Source organism: Lepidochelys kempii, chromosome 23 (assembly GCF_965140265.1).
Source record: "Lepidochelys kempii isolate rLepKem1 chromosome 23, rLepKem1.hap2, whole genome shotgun sequence".
Taxonomy (NCBI): domain Eukaryota; kingdom Metazoa; phylum Chordata; order Testudines; family Cheloniidae; genus Lepidochelys; species Lepidochelys kempii.
In genome coordinates, this window is record NC_133278.1 from 958,263 (window position 1) to 975,978 (window position 17,716).

The following is a 17,716-nucleotide window of genomic DNA, read 5'->3' on the forward strand; positions in this document are numbered from 1 at the left end:
ACCAGAACGGAACAATGAAGGTGGTCTGAGGCCCAGGAGAACGAGCCCCCCGTGCCCCCTTCACTGGGCCTTGCCAGCCTGGCTCCTTCCCCAGGCATATTGCAGGGCGGCCTCGGTCCAGAGTGTAACTCACCAGTGGTGTGTGGGCGTGGGCGGGCGTGTGCACATGCATCTCCCCGAGCAGCCCTAGGTCCTAGCCCAGGCTGTGCAGTTCTCCGGCTATCGCTGCAGGGACCCATCGCTCACCCCCTTGGTGGGGAAGTGGCCAAGTCTGAGCCGTGGCTCCGAGCACAGAGCAGCTTGTGCCCCCACCCCTCAGAGGGGGGGCGGGACCCAGGACACCTGGGTTCTCTCCCCAGCGCTGTGAGGGGAGTGGGGGCTAGTGGTCCCCCTGCCCATACCAGACTCTAATTCCCCGTAACACTTTCTTATTTTAAGTCATTTATTTCAGCCCCCTTCCTCTATTAGCAATGTCCAGGGGCGAAGGGGAAGCAGTACCCCTGTTCTGATCTACGTTCCCCCTCCCCACCCCCTCACAGCAGGCATGACAGCTGGGTGCCTCCCCTGGCCCCGTGCTGACCCCAGACCTGGCTGCAGGCTGGTGCCCTGGGGCTTACAGACCTGGGTTTAGATGCTCTGGGGATTTGGGATTCCTGCTGCAGCCAGCCCTCGTCTCCATCCTGCGGCTAGGCGGGATCACTCGGCAGAAGAGGGCTCCTTCCCCCTGCGGGAGGGGGGTTCGGTAGCTGAGTTCTCAGCCCAACTGCTGCCAGGACACAGACCGAGCCCCCTTCCATCCACGCAGACCCTAGTGCTCAGCATGGCCGGGGGGCGGGTGTCAGACCATGCCAGGGCAGCAGGGAGCTAATTACCCTGTGCGTGACAGTAGCACCTACCGGTCCCGGCCGAGACCAGGGCCCCGTCACGCCAGGCAGGACGCAGCCCAGACCCCGGCCGAGACCAGGGCCCCATCGTGCCAGAGCCCCCTCACCCCTCCCAGCCCGCCTGCAAGGACCCCAGTCACCAGGAATTTGTTTCCTTGTAGACAGCCCCCGCTGGTGCCTTCCGCCGAGAGCAGGGGAAGGACGAGTCCTGGCCAGAAGCTCCCAACACCAGGAGTCCCGGTAAACAGCTGATTTGTGCCAGCTGAGGGCCTGGGCCCACGGGTCTAAGGGCCCCCCCGTGACAAGCCCCTGGGTGTGTTTCCAGCAGTAGGTGACCTGGCTCGAGCACGGGGCTTCCCCCCACCCCCCTCGGCTGCGTGACAGTGATAGGACCCCAGAAAGCAGGACACACCATGTAAGGCAAAGTCTGACACGCCCCCCGTGACTGTGCCCAGCAGCGCCTGGCGCACGGCCCCCTGGGGATCGAGAAGGTCCTGGGACATGCTCTGCCGCCAGGAAAGCGCTGAGAAGGGTCAGATAGTCCAGAGCCAGCGGCCCCAGCAGAGCGGTTTACTCCCAGTGTTTACAGGGAGGTATAAACACCGGATGGAGGGTGATTGCCTGATCCCCAGCCCCGCACGCCACCAGCCACAGCTGCTCAGGCCTAAGCAGGGATCCCGAGCAGCGCACGGCAGGCTGCTTTCACCCCTAGGGCAGAGGGCACATAAGAGCAACGACAGCGTCCATTCCACTCACACACCCCCAGCTGCGCCCCGCAGCCCGATTTACTCACAGGATTCGCCTTCACTGGCGGCCCTGCTTTCTGTCGCTGTGCAGCTGCTCGACCAGCTGCCTCGTTACACCCCAGAGGTGGCACCATTTCAGTGACTAAGCCAGCCTCCATCTGGCAGTGGGAGGCCCTGCTGTGACCTTTGGCTAAGGTAGGACTCCAGCCCGGTGGCTCTGGGGGCCAGGCCCTCTCCCCCCTCAAGTGGAATTGTACCCAGGTGGCTCCCAGGGGAAGGCCCAACTTTTCCAGCTGGCCCTGGATTCCAGGCAGGGCCACATTCCAAGTCCCACACGGGAGGCAGAAGGGGGAGTGTCCAGTTGTGCCAAGGGCCCCGCAGCCAGGCAAAGAGAGGTGAACAGCTCAGGTGAGGTCCCTGCCAGGTGCCCCAGCTGCCCCCAGCCCCGGCAGGGGCCCAGCACTGGCCCGCTCCCACAGCCGTTCCCTGCAACTCCTGGCTGGAGCTCGGCTCCAGGCCCGCCCAGGAATGGCTGCCAGGCATGCCAGCTGTCTGCAGGATGGATAGGACCACCGGGAATGCCCAGCACATGGCTAAATATGGAGCTGACCGGGGCTGGCCCGGCCCTTGCTCACCAGCCCAGCTGAGCCGCACAGGGCACCTGGGCGGGCTCCTCGGCAGTGCAGGCTGGGCGGAAAGCAAAGAGGGAGCAGCAGCTGGCTAGGGGAGGTGCAGAAGCAGGTTCCTGCACAGTGATGAGCCTGGTACTGGTGCACCACCCAGCCGCCTCGCCAGCGAGGCACCGGCCTGAGACCCGGCCCAGGGAGAGCCGCTCTCCCCAGCGCCACCGGGCGCTGCCCCAGGGCAGGGAGCTACAGCAGCTGCTCGGCCCCACGGAAGGGGGATTTCCCCCGGCCCCTGCCCAGCACCCTGCCAGGCCACGTGCCATTGGCACTGTCCTGTGGGGAGCAGCCCCGCCCGGGGCAGGGCAAGGGAAAACAGGGACAAGGTACCCTATCGCCGCAAGAGGGGTTCCCTACCCTGCCCCGGAGTCAGAGGGGTGGGGCTTCACCCCCCAAGCTGCCCCCACTGCAGCCTAGCCCAGCATGGCCCCACCGAGGCTGCTGGCTTGGGAATCCCTCCTGCAGCCCGAGAGAGGAACAGAGGGTGCAGGCAGGGCAGCTCCCCCAGGCTCAGCTGAGCGTGCCCCAGGCCCAAGGCCAAGTCCCCGCCAGGTCAGCCCAGCCCCGGGGCTGGCTGGCCGTCTAGACAGTGGCTCAGTGCCGGCAGAGCCACAGGTCCCGAAGGGCCCGGCGCCCGCGGCAGGGACCAGGCCCCCGCGCCCAGGACCGGCTCGAGGCACCAGCAAAGCAAGCAGGTGCTTGGGGTGGCCCCTTTCCAGCCCGCCTTTTCCTTCGGGGCAGCGGCTCTCTCGGCGCTGCGCCACATAGACGGGGCGAGGGCGCCGGGCCCCCGGCCGCAGCGGGAAGGGGAAGCCCCAGCCCCGGGCTGCTGAGCGGCCAGGGCCCAGCCGCTACCTGGGGAGGAGAGGGCGAGTCCTGCCGGGGAGCCAGGGCTGTGCCACCTTGTGCCACCCCTTAGATGGGGGCTTCTCTGTGCGGCCGGGGGGGAGGAGGGAAGCCCCTGCAGGCGCTGGGGGAAGGTGACGTCACTCCCTCCCGTTCCAGGGCTGCCCGCGAGCCCCAGCCCCACCTGAGCGGGGGCAGCAAAAACCCCAGAGCCGGCCCCGAGCGCGCCAGAGCAAGGCTTTATTACAGACCAAAGGCACCTGCTGAGCCCCAAGCACCCAGCTCGTCCGAGATTTACACAGGGGCCAGTCGTAGGCCGGGGGCAGGGGGATACTGTCCAGGGGGCTGTGGCGGGGGGGCTCTGTGCACAGCCAGGCCTGTGCCACCCCCGGCTGCAGGGGCACAAGCTGTGGCGTCAGGAGGCTCCGCCGAGCGGCCCCAGGCTGGATTTGTGGGGCCTCGCTGGTCCCATTCCTCTGGAGGAAGCTGCCGCTGCCAAGGGCCGCGGGGGGCCCCCCCCGGGCAGGGGTCACGCTCGCTCCTGCGGCTCCGGGCTGGGCCGCCGCAGGGCCTGCTGCTTCTGGAGCCCCCGCAGCTTGAGGAGTAGCTCCTGCACGAAGGCCTGCGGGAGAGAGAGGCTGCAGAGCATCCTTCCCTGGTCACCCCCCTGGGGGAAGGGAGCCCCGAATAAGCCTGCCCCACATCTCCCCGGGAACACTGCTGCGGGGGGCTGCGGCACGGGAGCAGAGACTCGCTGGAGGCCGATCAGCGCTCCTGCCAGAGGCTTCCCAGCTGGGCCCAACAGCCGGAGAAGCTGACGCGGCCCTGCCCCGAGCCAGCGGCTCTCACGCCACCCAGCCCCTCACTGCCTGGGAAACCCTGGGATGCCAGCTCCCGGGAGCCCCAGCGTGCCCGTCACCAGGACATCTGGGTACCAGGCGTGGAGGTCAGTGCCAGCAGGTGCTGGGGCTCAGGGCGTCCCTAAGAGGGGTAAGATTTTGCAGTCTAGGTGCCCTTGCAGTACCAGGAGGGAAGGAGCCAGGTCTGGGCTGGGAGGAGACCATTGCTGGGAGAGCAGGGCCCCAGCACCGCACGCTGCAGCCCCACAGCGGGAGGGGCCTGGTCGCAGCAGACACAGGAAGGCTCCAACCCCGACCCCCGGTGCTGCAGAGGCCCCGAGAGTGTCTGGCAGAGCCCGGAATAGGGCCCAGCTCCCCCAGGCTCTTAGCCACAAGGCCAGATGTGCAGCAAGGGGGCGGCAGGCCACAGCTGGGTCTGAAGGGGGAGCCCTCAACAGGGTTCGGTGCAGGGACTGTTGGGGGCAGGGCAGGATGCCAGCCCTGGGCCTTGCACCCCCCGGTCCCTGGAGCTGCCTGCCCCCCACCCGGAGCACTAGAGGGGCCAGAGCTGCCTCCTGCAAGCAGCTTGTCGCCAACCTGGGGGATGGGGCAGCTGGCCGAGCCGGAGATAAGCGGGGGTGGGGGAGGGGAGTTCCAAGGCTGCCCCCCGCCTCCCCCACCCGTTCGCCCCACGCCACCAAGGAGGAAGCAGAGGGACGAATGTTTTTCCCTTTTAAAGCCCTGATCGGCGGCTGTGGTGGGGCCGCGATGCTCCGGAGCAGCCAGGTCCCGTGGGAACCGCTGGCCGGGGTCAGTGCTGGGAAGGCTGTAACTGGAGCCAGCACTGGGCACGGTCTGGGAAGGGAGCTCCAGCCTGCTCCCTTGGGCTGGCTGGCGACCAAGCCCTTGGCTTGAGCTGGGCTGGGGTAGATTCAGGGGCCAGCCCAGGGCTGGCAGCAGCCCTGGGTCCCTTTGCTGGGGAGCTGCGGGCTCTCCCCCAAGGCGGCAGGGCCCCCGTGGGCTGCAAATGAAGATACGGGTGCTGGGGCCCCACCAGGATGGGAGCAGTGACGCGGTTGGGGTCTCGGCAACCGCCACTCACCTGCGTGTTGTTGTGACAAGACTTCAGGATGCCCTGGAAACAGAGACAGGTGGACCTGAGCGTGGTGCCCGGGGTCCCTGCTGCAGATCCATGCCCCGACCCATGCGGGAGGATGGGACCTGCCAGCCCCGGCAGCCACGGGACAACCCACCCCAGCTCAGGACCTGCCCCCCAACTGGCACGTGCCCTACAGCGGGGGGGCTCAATCCTTCCCCAGACTCCGGCATGCCAAGCCAGGAGGCCTCGAGGGGCAGAGCCGTCCCCCTCACTTGAGAGTGGAGCAGCTTTCCCCATCCCTGTGCTCTGGAGTGATTCCAGTGTAGGGGGCCTGCCTCACCGCAGGTGGCCACTGGCGGCCCAGAGGTAGAAATGCGGCCTGCCAGGCACCCAGGAGAAGGTCTCTCCCTGGCCCTGTCAGCGCCGGCTGTTTCTCTGTCTGAATTACGCAGCCCCCGGGGGGCCCCGCTGGTCAAAGCCCCACACAGCTCAGAAGAGAAGCCGTGGAACAAGTCCTCTGACAGCAGTTGCAACCCATGGCCAGTGCCACCTGACCCCCCCGGGCACCACCTCCGTGCCAGGACAGAGCCCGGGCCATGCCCCACAGTCCTGCAGGCAGCACAGGGCCAGACGCCCCCTTGACAGACAGGACCCAGGCCAGAGCCCCGAGCCGACAAGAGGGGAGGGGGCTGGCCGGACCCCAGCACCCACCTGCAGCTGCGCGGCCCGTGCCTCGTCTGCGTCCAGCTCCAGGAGTTCGTCAATGTTCACTTCATCCGGCATCTCTGCCTCCTGCAATGAGAGGGGGCTCAGGAGGGTGGTGGGGGGTGTTGCAGCCGTGGGGACATGGCCCGGGGCACTGAGCAGCCCAGACAGCCCCCCCACTTCCCTAGAGCTGCCAGGTCTCTGCTGTAATCTCCTCCAAGCTGCTCTGTGCTGGGGAGTGGATCCCATGCCAGCCCACAGGAGAGCCATGTGCAAGGGGCCCTGTCTGCCCCAACCTCACCCTGGGGCTTCCCTCCCGCCCTGCAGGGTCTCCCAGCACCCTCCCCCCCACTGAAAGCCGCCCTTGCCAGCTCCGGGAAGCTGGGGCCAGAGGATTCCTAGCTCCCGAGGCCAGAAGAGACCCTTGTGCTCATCTCAGCTGACCCCACAGGGCCCAGCCCCCCCAGTAACTCCTAGGGCAGAGCTGCTCTCGCTTTGAGCTGGGGGGTGATGGAGATCCCCCCACCCCCTGGTGAACTGTTCCTGGGGGATTTCGCTCGCCGGAAATAAGGTGCAAACGTTTAAGAGTCTGCATCTGTCTTGCTTCAGCCTCCAGCCTGTGGCACGTCAGATCTTCCTGCACTAGACGGACGAGCCGAGGATCCAGTATTGGTCCCCCGGGGCCCGTAGGTACGGATCAGCTGGGCTCCAGTCACCACAGCCTTCTCTTTGCGAGGCTAAACGGAGCTCGTTCCAACCCAGGGCAAGTTTTCTGACCCTTTGCTGGTTCTCGTGGCTCTTCTCGGACCCCTCCAATTGACCCAGCTCCTCCATGAGTTGTGGGCACCCGAGCGGGATGCAGGACCCCAGCAGCGGTTGTGGGTTGGAGCAGGTGGCAGGAATTTGGGCTCCAGACCCAGCTCTGCCCAGATCTGCAGAAGCACTGGGCACCCCCAGAGCCTGTTAAACCCTGCGCCCCCCAGCCCCGGAGCGCCAGGCTCCAGCCCCTCTGGCAGGCAAAGCCGTGCCCCGTGCACATTCGCGGGGGCCTTCGGCTCTCACGGTGCCCAGCCTGCATGTGACCCCAGGCCAGGCCCTGCTGTCACTTGGGATCTCCTCCCTCCTGGCCCGTTTGCTCATTCAGCACCAGGAAATGCCAGCAATCAGCCTGGGGCATGCAGGCTGCTTCCTGCCAGAGCCCGATACAAGAGCAGCTGGCCCCGGTCTGGCGAAGGGAGCCGGGCCAGGCCCCAAGGCCCACATCAGCTGGTCCATCCTCACACCCAGTGCCAGAGCCTGACCCAACAGCACCCACAGGCACCCAGCCCAGCGGGTGAGGGCAGAGAGCTCGGCCCCGTGGTGGGGTGGTTTTAAGACCCCTTTGTTCCCCCAGTTCTGGGGGAGCCCTTCCCCCCACGCCCACCTCTCCTAGCCTGGCTGGGGCAGAGCCCCCTCCACCATGCTCTCCTGGCCTGGCATCCCGGACAACCTGCCGGAGCCTTGCAGCCCAGGGGCCAGCCCTGCACCCCCTTGAATTGAGGGGCCTGCTAGAGCCTGCTCCTCTGCACACCCCACACCCCCCTGGGCACTCCCACCCCAGCTCCAGCTGGCAGCTGCCCCCTCCCTCGGGTCCAGGGCCAGGCTGCTCCGGACTTGCCCGGTACAGAGCCCCATTGTCCTGCTGGTGCCCTGCGCTGCCAGGTTACAAACCCTGTGCCCGGCACCCCCCAGCCCTACCAGTCACCAGACAGGCTGCAGGCCCCTCCCCCCACACTCCGCTCCTTCTGGGCCATACGCAGCTCGGACTGACCAGCCCACAGCTCGGCTCGGGGGCTGCTCTGCAGGGACCTGCCGGTCCCCCCTCCCCAAGCCAGTGTCCAGGCCCGGAAAGAGGCTCCCATCCCCCACCAGCAATCAGCCCCCAGGAGGAGGGGAACAACTCAGGACAATGGAACAGCTGTTCCCAGTCCCACCCCATCTGGCCTGGAGAAAGGGAGGCTGGGGGCGGGGGAAGCCTGAGCCGGGCATGTGAAGGGTTAAACCAGAATTTCCCACACACTTACAGCCAATGGGATCGAGGTACCACGACCCCTCACCCACCAATGCAGGTCCTTATGCCCCCCAGTGCCCCCCCACTCTCCAAGCTGGGTGCAGGCCATGGGCAGTCGTGGCGCAGAGCCTGGCGCTGCTCTCGAGAAGGGGCTGGGCGTTGCACCCAGGTTAACAGCGGGATACGTGGAGCAGGCTCCAGCCCTGGGTTTTATGGCATCTGCCTGAGAGCTGGGCCAGGCTCTGGGCCATCAAAGCCCCCCCTTTCACCCCCCCCAGCAGAGGATGTGAACGTGGAGGTGGCTGAGGAAGTCTGAGCCATGCCTCCAGCCACAGGCCACCCATGGATCCACTTCCTGATGTGGAGAGCCCAGCCCAGAGCACCTGCGCCTTGCCCAGCCAGGCATCTGCGTGGGAGCCAGCTGCCAAGCCGCCTCTTCCTGCCGGCCCCCGCAGGCTCCTGCCCCACGCGCCAGCTAGAGAGGTGCGTTCATATTGTCTGGGTTGGCGAGCCAGCCCTGCAGAGAGGGATGAGCTCCCTGGACCTGACGGGGGGTGTCTATGGATTCCCCATGGCTTTCCCCTGCGACAGGTTTGCAGCCATTCCCCCTCCCTGCCCGAGCCAGCACCCGGCCTGAGCGCCAGGGGCCAGTCCCTTGCAGGCTGGGCAGCACCAGGCCTCACGTGCATCTGCAGGGAGCTTTGCCTCACCTCACCCAGCACCCAGCCAGGGCGAGCCAGGAGGGCCCCGCTGTCACAACACCCCGCTGCAGCTGCTCCCCAGCATCTGGAGCTGAGCCTCGCTGGACTCTCTTCCAAACAGCTCCCTCAGCGCCACGTAGGAGCTGCCTCAGGGATCCCGTGCTGGGGGCTGGCTTCCTCAGAGCCCTGGCTCGAAGCAGGGGTGAGTTAGAGGGAACAGCTTGGTCTCGCCTACTGGCCCCTTCACACCCCAGGCAGCCGCGTTAACAGCTGCCTTCTCCAAGGCCTGTTCTACGCTGCAGTGGGGCAAACCCTTCCTGCAGACGCTGCTCCGGGGTGGCGTGACAAGGCTGCACCCGTGCACGGCTCATCTGCACCAGGTACCTGCAGCTCCCTCGGTGGGAGAAGAGCCCTGGGCGAGAGCAGAGATCTCCCTTCGCCTGGGAGGGAAACGCAGCTGGAGCTCTCCAGGCTGCCCGCACCAGCTGCTCTCTCCTTTCATGGAAGAGCTGAAGCAAAAGGGAAAGTCTGCTATTTTTGTAGCTGGAGATTCCCGACTCACAGCACTTGAGGCTGCAGGTTCCCCAGGCCGGCCAGCCGGGCGAGGGCGAAAGTGTTTTAGGGTTTGAACACTGAAGGAGAAATTAAAGAGCAGCCTCAAGGTGCATTTCAGGGCTTGGGGGAGGCAGCTAGCCCCTGATTCTGCACTTCCTTGGGCAGCCACGTCCACCTGCGCAGAGCGGAGGGGGAGCGTTTGGCCTGGATTCTAGCGTCTGCGCTGGGTGCAGGACAGCAGAGAATCGGGCCCAATATTCTGAAGCGTGAGACGCGGCTGCTTGTCCCCAGAGATCGGCTCAGCTTGGCAGAAGCCCCGGCGCATGCAGCCCGACATGCTGAACGGACCCCAGCAGAGACAGAGCCAACTTCAGCCTCTCGCCACAAGGGCCAGGCCTGGCTAATCCTAGCCCCAGAGGAAGGCAGAGGTGGGAGCCCAGGTCAGCTGGGCTGGGGAGGTACGTGCTGACTGCAGACCAGCCCCCCAGCTAGAGACATTGCAGTGTTAAACCAGCCCCTGGGGCAGCCCAGAGCGGGCAGCCTGGGCCGGGCGTTCTGCACGAGTACCGGTGCCAGGTGTGCAGCCGCACTAGGAATTCAGACAGTCACGTCCCTGACCAGAGAGACTCGCGTTTCACACAGCCACACACGGGCACCTGGCCCAGGCCCGACTGGGCGGCACTTCGGTCTTGCCCGGAGACACTTAACAGAATCAAACGGCCGATCTCGGGGGGGGGGGGGGATCAGGAAGAAATGGAGAGCGCAGCCAGTTAACAGCTCAGCTGAGCCAGGAAAGCCTGGTGCAGGGGTCTAGCCCTCAGGCCAAGCCCTAGATTGGAGATGGCTCCAGGGGCTGTCAGAGCCCCAATTTGAGACCCCTTGCAGGGCCCTGATGACTTTCCAGACAGCACTGAGGCTGGGGCAGCTCCTGGTGGGTCCCCCACACTCCCTGGTTGCTTTGGAAAGTTGCCCCTAGCCCCTCCGAAGTTCTGTAGCCCTTTGAGAAGCAGCAGGGCAGTGAAGAGACCCACAGGGCAGCCGGGGATGCAGCAGCCCTGTGGAGCCCCAAGAGAGGGAGGGAGCCCCGAGTCTCAGGTCTCCATTCCTTGTTCTCCATCCCTACACCCCAGACCCGGGACAGCCGGGGAGTCCTGGCTAATCACGGCACCAGCCCAGCCCAAGGCAAAGGGTCTTGTCCAACCTGTGGCTAGTGGCCCCAGCAGCCAGCCTGGCCAGGGGCTGCCAAGCCGGCCCTCCAGAGCGGGGCTGACTGCAGTACATACCCAGCGTGCCCCATCATGGCCCCCGAAAGCAAAGGGCTGGGGAGCCATTAGCCTCGAGCTCAGACACAGCCCCTCCAACCTCACAGCCAGAGGCACCTAGTCAGCACACCCCCGCCAGCCGCTGTGCACCCCTAGGAGCTGCGGGCTGCTGTCTGCGTGGGGCGCAGCAGAGACCCCTCCCCCACATCGTTAACAGACCCCCTGGCAGAGGGTGCCTCATACCCAGGGTCACCCCAGCACGGAGCCTGGCTCTCAGGGAAGGAGGGCCCTGGCAGCAGCGGGAGCTCCCCTTTCGGCCACGGGCTCTGGGAGGAGAGTGGGATCTAGTGGTTAGAGCAGGGGGGCTGGAGCCAGGACTCCTGGGTTCTCTCCTGGCTCTGGAAGGGCAGTGGGGGCTAGTGGCTGTCCCATGGCCCTACCCATGGATCTCCATCCAGCGCTAGGCAGGTGCCAAGTTCTGTCCCGAGCTCTGAGAGAAGAAATTCTGCGTGCCCCAGCGCCCCCATCTCGGCCCCGGCGCTCTCCCGTCCCGTCCCGTGCGCCCCGGCGCAGCTCACCCGGCCCCGGTACAGCTCCTCCAGGCGCCCGTCGATCCATTTCTCGGTGTCCAGCCGCCGCTGCAGCTCCCGCCGGTCGTACTTCACCGTCACCCGGGCTTGGCGCTTCTGGATCCCGGGGCTGCGGGCCGGCTCCGCTCGGGTACTCCCCGGAGAGCGCGCCGGGGACCCCCGTCCCAGCCGCCTGCCCACCCGGTTCGCAGCCATCCCTGCCCTGCGCCGCCACGGGAGCCGCAACCCCGCTCAGCCGGCGGCTTATGGCGTGGGGCGGGGCCGGGCGGGGCTTCGGGCCGGGCTAGGCACTGCCCCTCGGGAAGCGCACGGCCCGGGGGCACGGTGCGTGGGGAGGGCGCGCAGCGCGATGGGGAAAGGTTAGCCGGGCACCGCGCGTGGGGGGCACTGGGGGGCAGCGAGGCACGGGAGGGAGGCAGGGCAGCGGGGCAGGGCCAAGGCGGCACTGGGCTTGGGGGAGGCAGGGCTGGAGCCTGGGGGGCACTGGTGCTTGGGGGCACACGGCGGGGGGCTCGGTGCGAGGCCAGCGCACTGCCTGGCCTGGGGTGCCCACGGTCGGGACCCAGGCGCTGGGGGAGGGGTTTTCCCAGGCTAGGCCCAGGCACTGGGTGGCAGCCCCCCCCAGTGCATCAGCCATCAGCCTCTGGGCAGGTCTGATGTGGGAGGCTGGCCAGGGTTCTCGGTCAGGCTGGGCCCTTGCTCTGCCGTGGCTCCCGGTCTCACCAGATCCCGTGCCCTGGCAGGTGGGGAAGGGAGGCGCGGGAAGACAACCCTCAGCCGGTGTCAATCCACGCTCACTGTGTGAGGACACTTTGCACCAGGGAGGGTCTGGGCCCTGGTGACTTGCCCCAGGTCACACAGCCAGTTTGGGGAGGCGGGGAATTGAAACCCGGCTACCTGCACCCCAGGCCAGCATCCTAACCACTAGACTGTGCTTCCTCTCCGCAGAGGTTGGTGTCAGGTGCATGCCCAGCGTCGTGGCAGAGCTCGGGGAGCCCCCAGTCCTCCCAGGGAGCACTCAGTGGCCCTACACCTGGGCACACCCCTAGAGAGGCAGGGCCGTGCCCACGGGCAGGCAGGGCAGGGAATCTGATCTCGGTTCCCCGTGGCCCAGGTGCGTGCCCTGACCACGGCCCCACCAGTGCTTCCCCTGGGCTGGGTGAGCTGCTCAGGAATGGAGAAGTGGCCTGGCCCCAAACGTACATTTGCATCGAGACGGCTCCGCTGCTTCCGTCTTTGCGCCATTTTCTCCTCTCTTCCCCCGACCTCGGGAGCTGTGAGCGTCTCCGGGGACTTCTGCAGTCTTCGTTTTTCCACCCGCATCACTAGCGCTCCTCTCCTGATTTCCCGCTCCCTGGCACAGCATCGGCTCCGGGTCGCTCACAAAGGTCCGAATTCCGTATGCCGCCTGCAGTGCAATGAATGGGCCAGAGAGTCCCTGGCGTGACGGGACCCTGGCACCACGCAGAGTTACGCCCGGGGCAGGGGTTTGCGCAGGGAGACACAGCCCGCTCGGTCCCCTGGCAAAGGCACCGGTCCTTGTTTATAGCCTTTTACTACGGAAAAAAGAAGGGCGAATAGTTAGAGCATCTGTCGGGCTTTTGTTTTCCCAGCACCCCCGATCCCTGCGGCTGCAGCAGCGTGCACAGATTCAGAGACCGTTGAAGAGGGTCTCAACCGTCCCTCCGCTGTCGTTAAAGACCATCCCTGCTTCTCCTACAACTAAACAAGCGAAGCCCAGGCAAAGGCAGAGAAGAACAGCCACATGAGAGAGGGGCCCCGGCGTCTGTCCCCACTGCTGACTCTCATATGCAGCCTCAGCGCTGGAGAAACAGGGGCCCGGGCCGTGGTCTGAGCAGCCGTGCCAAGACCTGGCAAACTCGTACCAACATGGGCTGTTTAGGGCGTTGCTTTTAACTGCCTCTCTGGGCACGGGCTCCCAGCAGCCCTGGCAACCAGACAGGCCCGGCCGGCTCAGATAGGAACCAGCGAGGAAAAAATACACTGAGGAAGACAAACGAAACCAAGGGTGGGCATGGCAGCTGCAGGAGCCCCAGTCTCGTGGCCCAGAAGGCATTGAGAGAGTTAGCCAGAGTTGCTGGAGAGGACGATCTCATCGAGGCCCTTTCTCTGGCCTGGCCAGGACGTCCCATGACTTGGACGGTGAAGGTGCCATGGCGGATGGGATCCTGGGGCCCAGCAGATAGATGACAAAGCTGCTTCTTTCCACCCTCCCACCCCATCCTCACATGGTGGTGTGACGAAGTGGGACTGTTCTTAATGTTTCCTCTGAATAGTGTGGGGGTGCCTCAGTTTCCCCTAGGCAGTTCTTAAGCATCTAGGTGGTGGGGTAAGGGTGTATGATCCTTGCAGAACCCTAGAGGGCAGGTGTGTGCAGGGGTCTGGACACAGACAATGGCCAACACCCTGTTTCCTGGCCACTGATGGCCTGGGCCCTTCCCCCCTGCAAGGTGAGAGCTAAAGGGCTGGAGAACAAAGGAATCAGGTGACCTCCTGGCCCGGGAAAGGGACAAAGCCCAAAAGAGGAGGGGCTGGAGGGAGTTTCAGTTAGCTGGCTGGGGACATGGAGTGAAGGGCAGACGTGGTTGTCTGGCTCCCTGCCCCCCAAAATGGACCCAGCTGAGGGGTCCTGTTCTCTGCACCTGCAAGCTCTGTGTTAGACCATGTTCCTGTCGTCTAATAAACCTTCTGTTTTACTGGCTGGCTGAGAGTCCGTCTGGCTGCGGAGTTGGGGGGCAGGACCCTCTGGCCCCCCCAGGACCCCGCCTGAGCGGATTCGCTGTGGGAAGCGCAGGGAGGGGCAGAGGAGGCTGAATGCTCTGAGGTCAGACCCAGGAAGGTGGAAGCCGGGTGAGCTGCGTGTCCTGCAGACAGGCTGCTCCCAGAGAGGAGACTCCCCAGAGTCCTGCCCGGCTTCGTGGGGAGCAGTTCCAGAGCATGGCCCTGGGACCCCATGACAGGTGGCAGAAGTGGGATGCTCTGGAACTACTCCATATGAAGCCAGGCAGGACTCTGGGGGAACCTCCTCTCTCTGAACAGCCTGTCTGCAGGACACGCGGCTCACCCGGCTTCCCCCTTCCTGGGTCTGACCTCGGAGCATTCAGCCTCCTCTGCCCCTCCGTGCGCTTCCCACAGCCAGTCCGCTCAGGCGGGGTCCTGGGGAAGCCAGAGGGTCCTGCCCCCCAACTCCGCAGTCAGACGGGACTCTCAGCCAGCGTAAAACAGACAGGTTATTAGTCGACAGGACCACAGCACAGAACAGAGATTGTTATTTCAGACATCAGTGACTTTCAGCCAAGTCCATCTTGGAAATCCTGGGCCAGAGGCCCTGGATTCCCCCCTTCCAGTTCCCCCACGGAGACTGCCAGCCACCAGCCACCCGATGTCCGACCCCCCCCCCCCGTTGCCCCTCCTCCTTCTCTTTGTCTCGCTTCCCGGGCCAAAGGTGTCACCTGGTCGCAACCCCCCCCCCCGCCTAGGTCTCAGGTGACAAAGCTGCAAATAGCTGGGCAGCCTCACCTGCCGCGAGGGCCTCCGCAAACTCACAGCCCCAATTCCCACCCCCGAGGCATTGGCGCAGCACACAGGGACACTAAGGCACGCCCTGTATTCGTATAGGACAGTAGGACTCCCATGTAACAGAGCAAGACGAATAAACCCCCCACTTCGTCACCCCCCCCATCATTTCAACCCTCCCCCCCATCTCTTGCCGAGGACTCCAGAGGGGGAGTGGGCGGCTTAGTCCAGCCTCCTCGTTATGTCGTCCGCCAATTAAGCCTAGGTTTCAGAGTAGCAGCCATGTTAGTCTGTATTCGCAAAAAGAAAAGGAGGACTTGTGGCACCTTAGAGACTAACCAATTTATTTGAGCATGAGCTTTCGTGAGCTACAGCTCACTTCATCGGATGCATACCGTGGAAACTGCAGCAGACTTTATATACACACAGAGACCATGAAACAATACCCCCTCCCACCCCACTCTCCTGCTGGTAATAGCTTATCTAAAGTGATCATCAGGTGGGCCATTTCCAGCACAAATCCAGGTTTTCTCACATCCCCTCCACCCCCCCCACACAAATTCACTCTCCTGCTGGTAATAGCTCATCCAAACTGACCACTCTTCAAGTTTAAATCCAAGTTAAACCAGAACATCTGGGGGGGGGGGTAGGAAAAAACAAGAGGAAACAGGCTACCTTGCATAATGACTTAGCCACTCCCAGTCTCTATTTAAGCCTAAATTAATAGTATCCAATTTGCAAATGAATTCCAATTCAGCAGTTTCTCGCTGGAGTCTGGATTTGAAGTTTTTTTGTTTTAAGATAGCGACCTTCATGTCTGTGATTGCGTGACCAGTGTCCTAGTGTCCAGTGTCCTAGTGTCCAGTGGACCAGTTTTGGTCCATTCATTTTCCGCCCCGTTCTCCTTTGTTTACCGAACCCCGTCTCCACACCGCCCTTGGCTGGGACCCGGGTGGCCCAACCCAGTGTGCGGGTCTCCCTTGTGCACCTCGCCCCGTCAGCCTTTATTGTTACCGGTGACTGAGCCTTTCGGCGGCTCTCCCCATCCGGGGGGCCCGGGAGACCCGGTGAGTGGCACAGGCCGTGACCCGCACCGGAATCCAGGGCCCCTTTGCTGGGTCGGGCCCTGCGTTGGGGGCCGTTCCACGTGCCCAAGGAGAACCCCCCTGCTGCCCCCGGGTGGGGGAGGGAGGTCACAGCGTCGAGACGGGCCGGAGCTGAGGCGACACCCCCCCGCCCAATTGTGGGACTCTGTGGCAATGGCAGGTGTCTGTCTCCACTAGGGGGCGCCACCTCTGGCCCAGCGCTGGGTTCGGGAGACTGGTTGGCCCAGGGGTGGGAGGTGGGAACTGGGCCATGCTCTGGCTGGCTCGGGGGGGTGGGACACGGGGCCTTTCCCCCAAGGGGGCCCCGATTCTCCTTCTGCAGTGGGAAGACAAATGTACTTAACCACCATCCCGCAGGCTGGCGTGGGACACAGTCTGGCAGCTTTAGCGCCTCTCCTGCCTAGATGGTCCCTCATTTACCTCCAGCTCGTTAGGACCGGGCATAACCCCCGGCCCCAGCTCAGAGGTGGCCTGGGGTGGGGCAGGCTCTGGGCGTGGCAGGTTCGCTTGGCCAGAGGCTGCAGAAATGTGGCCTGAGAATCGTTACAGCCCTTAGCTGGAAGCGGCTCGAATCTTTAACATGCACATACCCCTCCCCAGGGGTGAAGCCTGCAGCCCCCCCAGGAGCCCTGGCCCATTACTGCAGCCGGGGGCCGGTCTTCCATAGGAACGCTGCCCTAAGCAACACCCCAAGTGTTTTAAATAGCCTGAATTAAAGGGGCTTTGTCAGGCCCGAGGGGAGAGACTTGGCCAGGTTTTGGTGCAGCCCTGGCAGCTGTGTGTAAGGTCCCTCTTTGGGGCAGGGACTGGTGTGGGCAGGGCCGGGTTCGTGGCTGAGGCCCCAGGCTCTGCAGAAACACACCTCATCACGGCTCTGAGGGCATAGCCCCGGGGCTCTCCCCTGGCCGAGGGGGGCTGCCAGCCAGGGCGAACAGGTGCCTGGCCTTGCACCCGCAGGGAAAAGCACCTCCCAGACCAGAACACTGACAAGAAACCCGCTTCCTGTGCCAGGAAAATCCCCCACCCCCCACCCCCATCCTCTTTGCCCACGACTGGCCGCCGGCCGGGATACAGCAGCTTGGCCGGGCTGGTGCCCTGTGGGGGCGTGAGCCCCCCAGTTCATGCCAGGCTCCCACTGGGGCAGGTGTGTGTGTGATTCCGGGCGGGGGCAGGAGGGGTTACGAATGAGGGTGTTAGAGCCATAACACGGCACTAACCCCAGGAGGAGGCTGTGACAAAGCGGGACTATTCTTAATGTTTCCTCTGAATCGTGTGGAGATTGGATCTCAAGTGAAGGGGAGATCTAGGTATGGTGACAGAAGGCCCAGCTAGACTTGCCTGGAGAGCCCTCTAGGGCTCTGCAATGATCATACACCCTTATCCCACCAGCTAGAGAATTAAGAACTGCCTAGGGGAAACTGAGGCACCCCCACACTATTCAGAGGAAACATTAAGAACAGTCCCGCTTCAGTCCCGCTTCGACACAGAGGCCGAGCCCGAGTCAATCATTGGCCCTCTTTGCCGGCCTCCCTCACCCCAGCACCCCGCCTGGAGCCTGGGCCCTGGGGCAGCCACTCCCCGGGAGCCCCCCACAAGCCCTGCACCTTGAGACTGGGTGCTGCGGTGTGCCAGGCCGGGCGGCGCTTTGGGGAGGGGCGGAGAGGCTGGAGCTTGGGGGTGGGTTGCAGAACTGGGGTGAGGGTCACAGACCCTGGGGTGGGGGTCCCCCTGCAGCCCGCAGCACGGGGGGGCCATAGACCCCATTTCCCCTCAGAACATGCTTTGGGGAGGGGCTGGAGTTTGGGGGTGGGTTGCGGAACTGGGGGGCGGGACCCAGAGCCCCGGGGTGGGGGTCCCCCCGCGGTCCCCAGCACGTGGGGGCCATAGACTCGCCCCCTCTGGATTTGTGGGGTTTCGGCACAAATTGGAGCCGCCGGGGCCGCGGGCAGCTCCTGCCGGGGTGGGGGGCGCTGCAGCCCCCCCCCCCACGCGCGGCCCCTCCCCCGGCACCCGCAGTCCCCCGATCTCCCCTCCCCGCCCCCCGCCCGGGCTCGGACCCGCTCCCGCTCCCGCCGCCTCCAGCCGGCCAGGACGGTGGGGAAGAACCCGCCCC

General features: G+C 64.9%; 1 protein-coding gene across 2 annotated transcripts; it reads right to left on the minus strand.

Moving 5' to 3' along the window:
• Positions 1–3,380: 3,380 nt before the first annotated feature.
• On the minus strand, positions 3,381–11,217 carry PPP1R14A (protein phosphatase 1 regulatory inhibitor subunit 14A). Of its 2 annotated transcripts, XM_073321819.1 has the most exons (4): positions 10,949–11,216; positions 5,809–5,889; positions 5,101–5,133; positions 3,381–3,781 (listed from the first exon to the last, which is right to left on the minus strand). In XM_073321819.1, the coding sequence occupies exons 1-4, from the start codon at positions 11,153–11,155 to the stop codon at positions 3,689–3,691; spliced, it is 414 nt and encodes a 137-aa protein (XP_073177920.1). In that variant the 5' UTR covers positions 11,156–11,216; the 3' UTR covers positions 3,381–3,688. The 2 variants fall into 2 exon arrangements, with proteins under 2 accessions (XP_073177920.1, XP_073177921.1); XM_073321820.1 differs by lacking the exon at positions 5,101–5,133 and having other exon boundaries at positions 10,949–11,217.
• Positions 11,218–17,716: the final 6,499 nt, after the last annotated feature.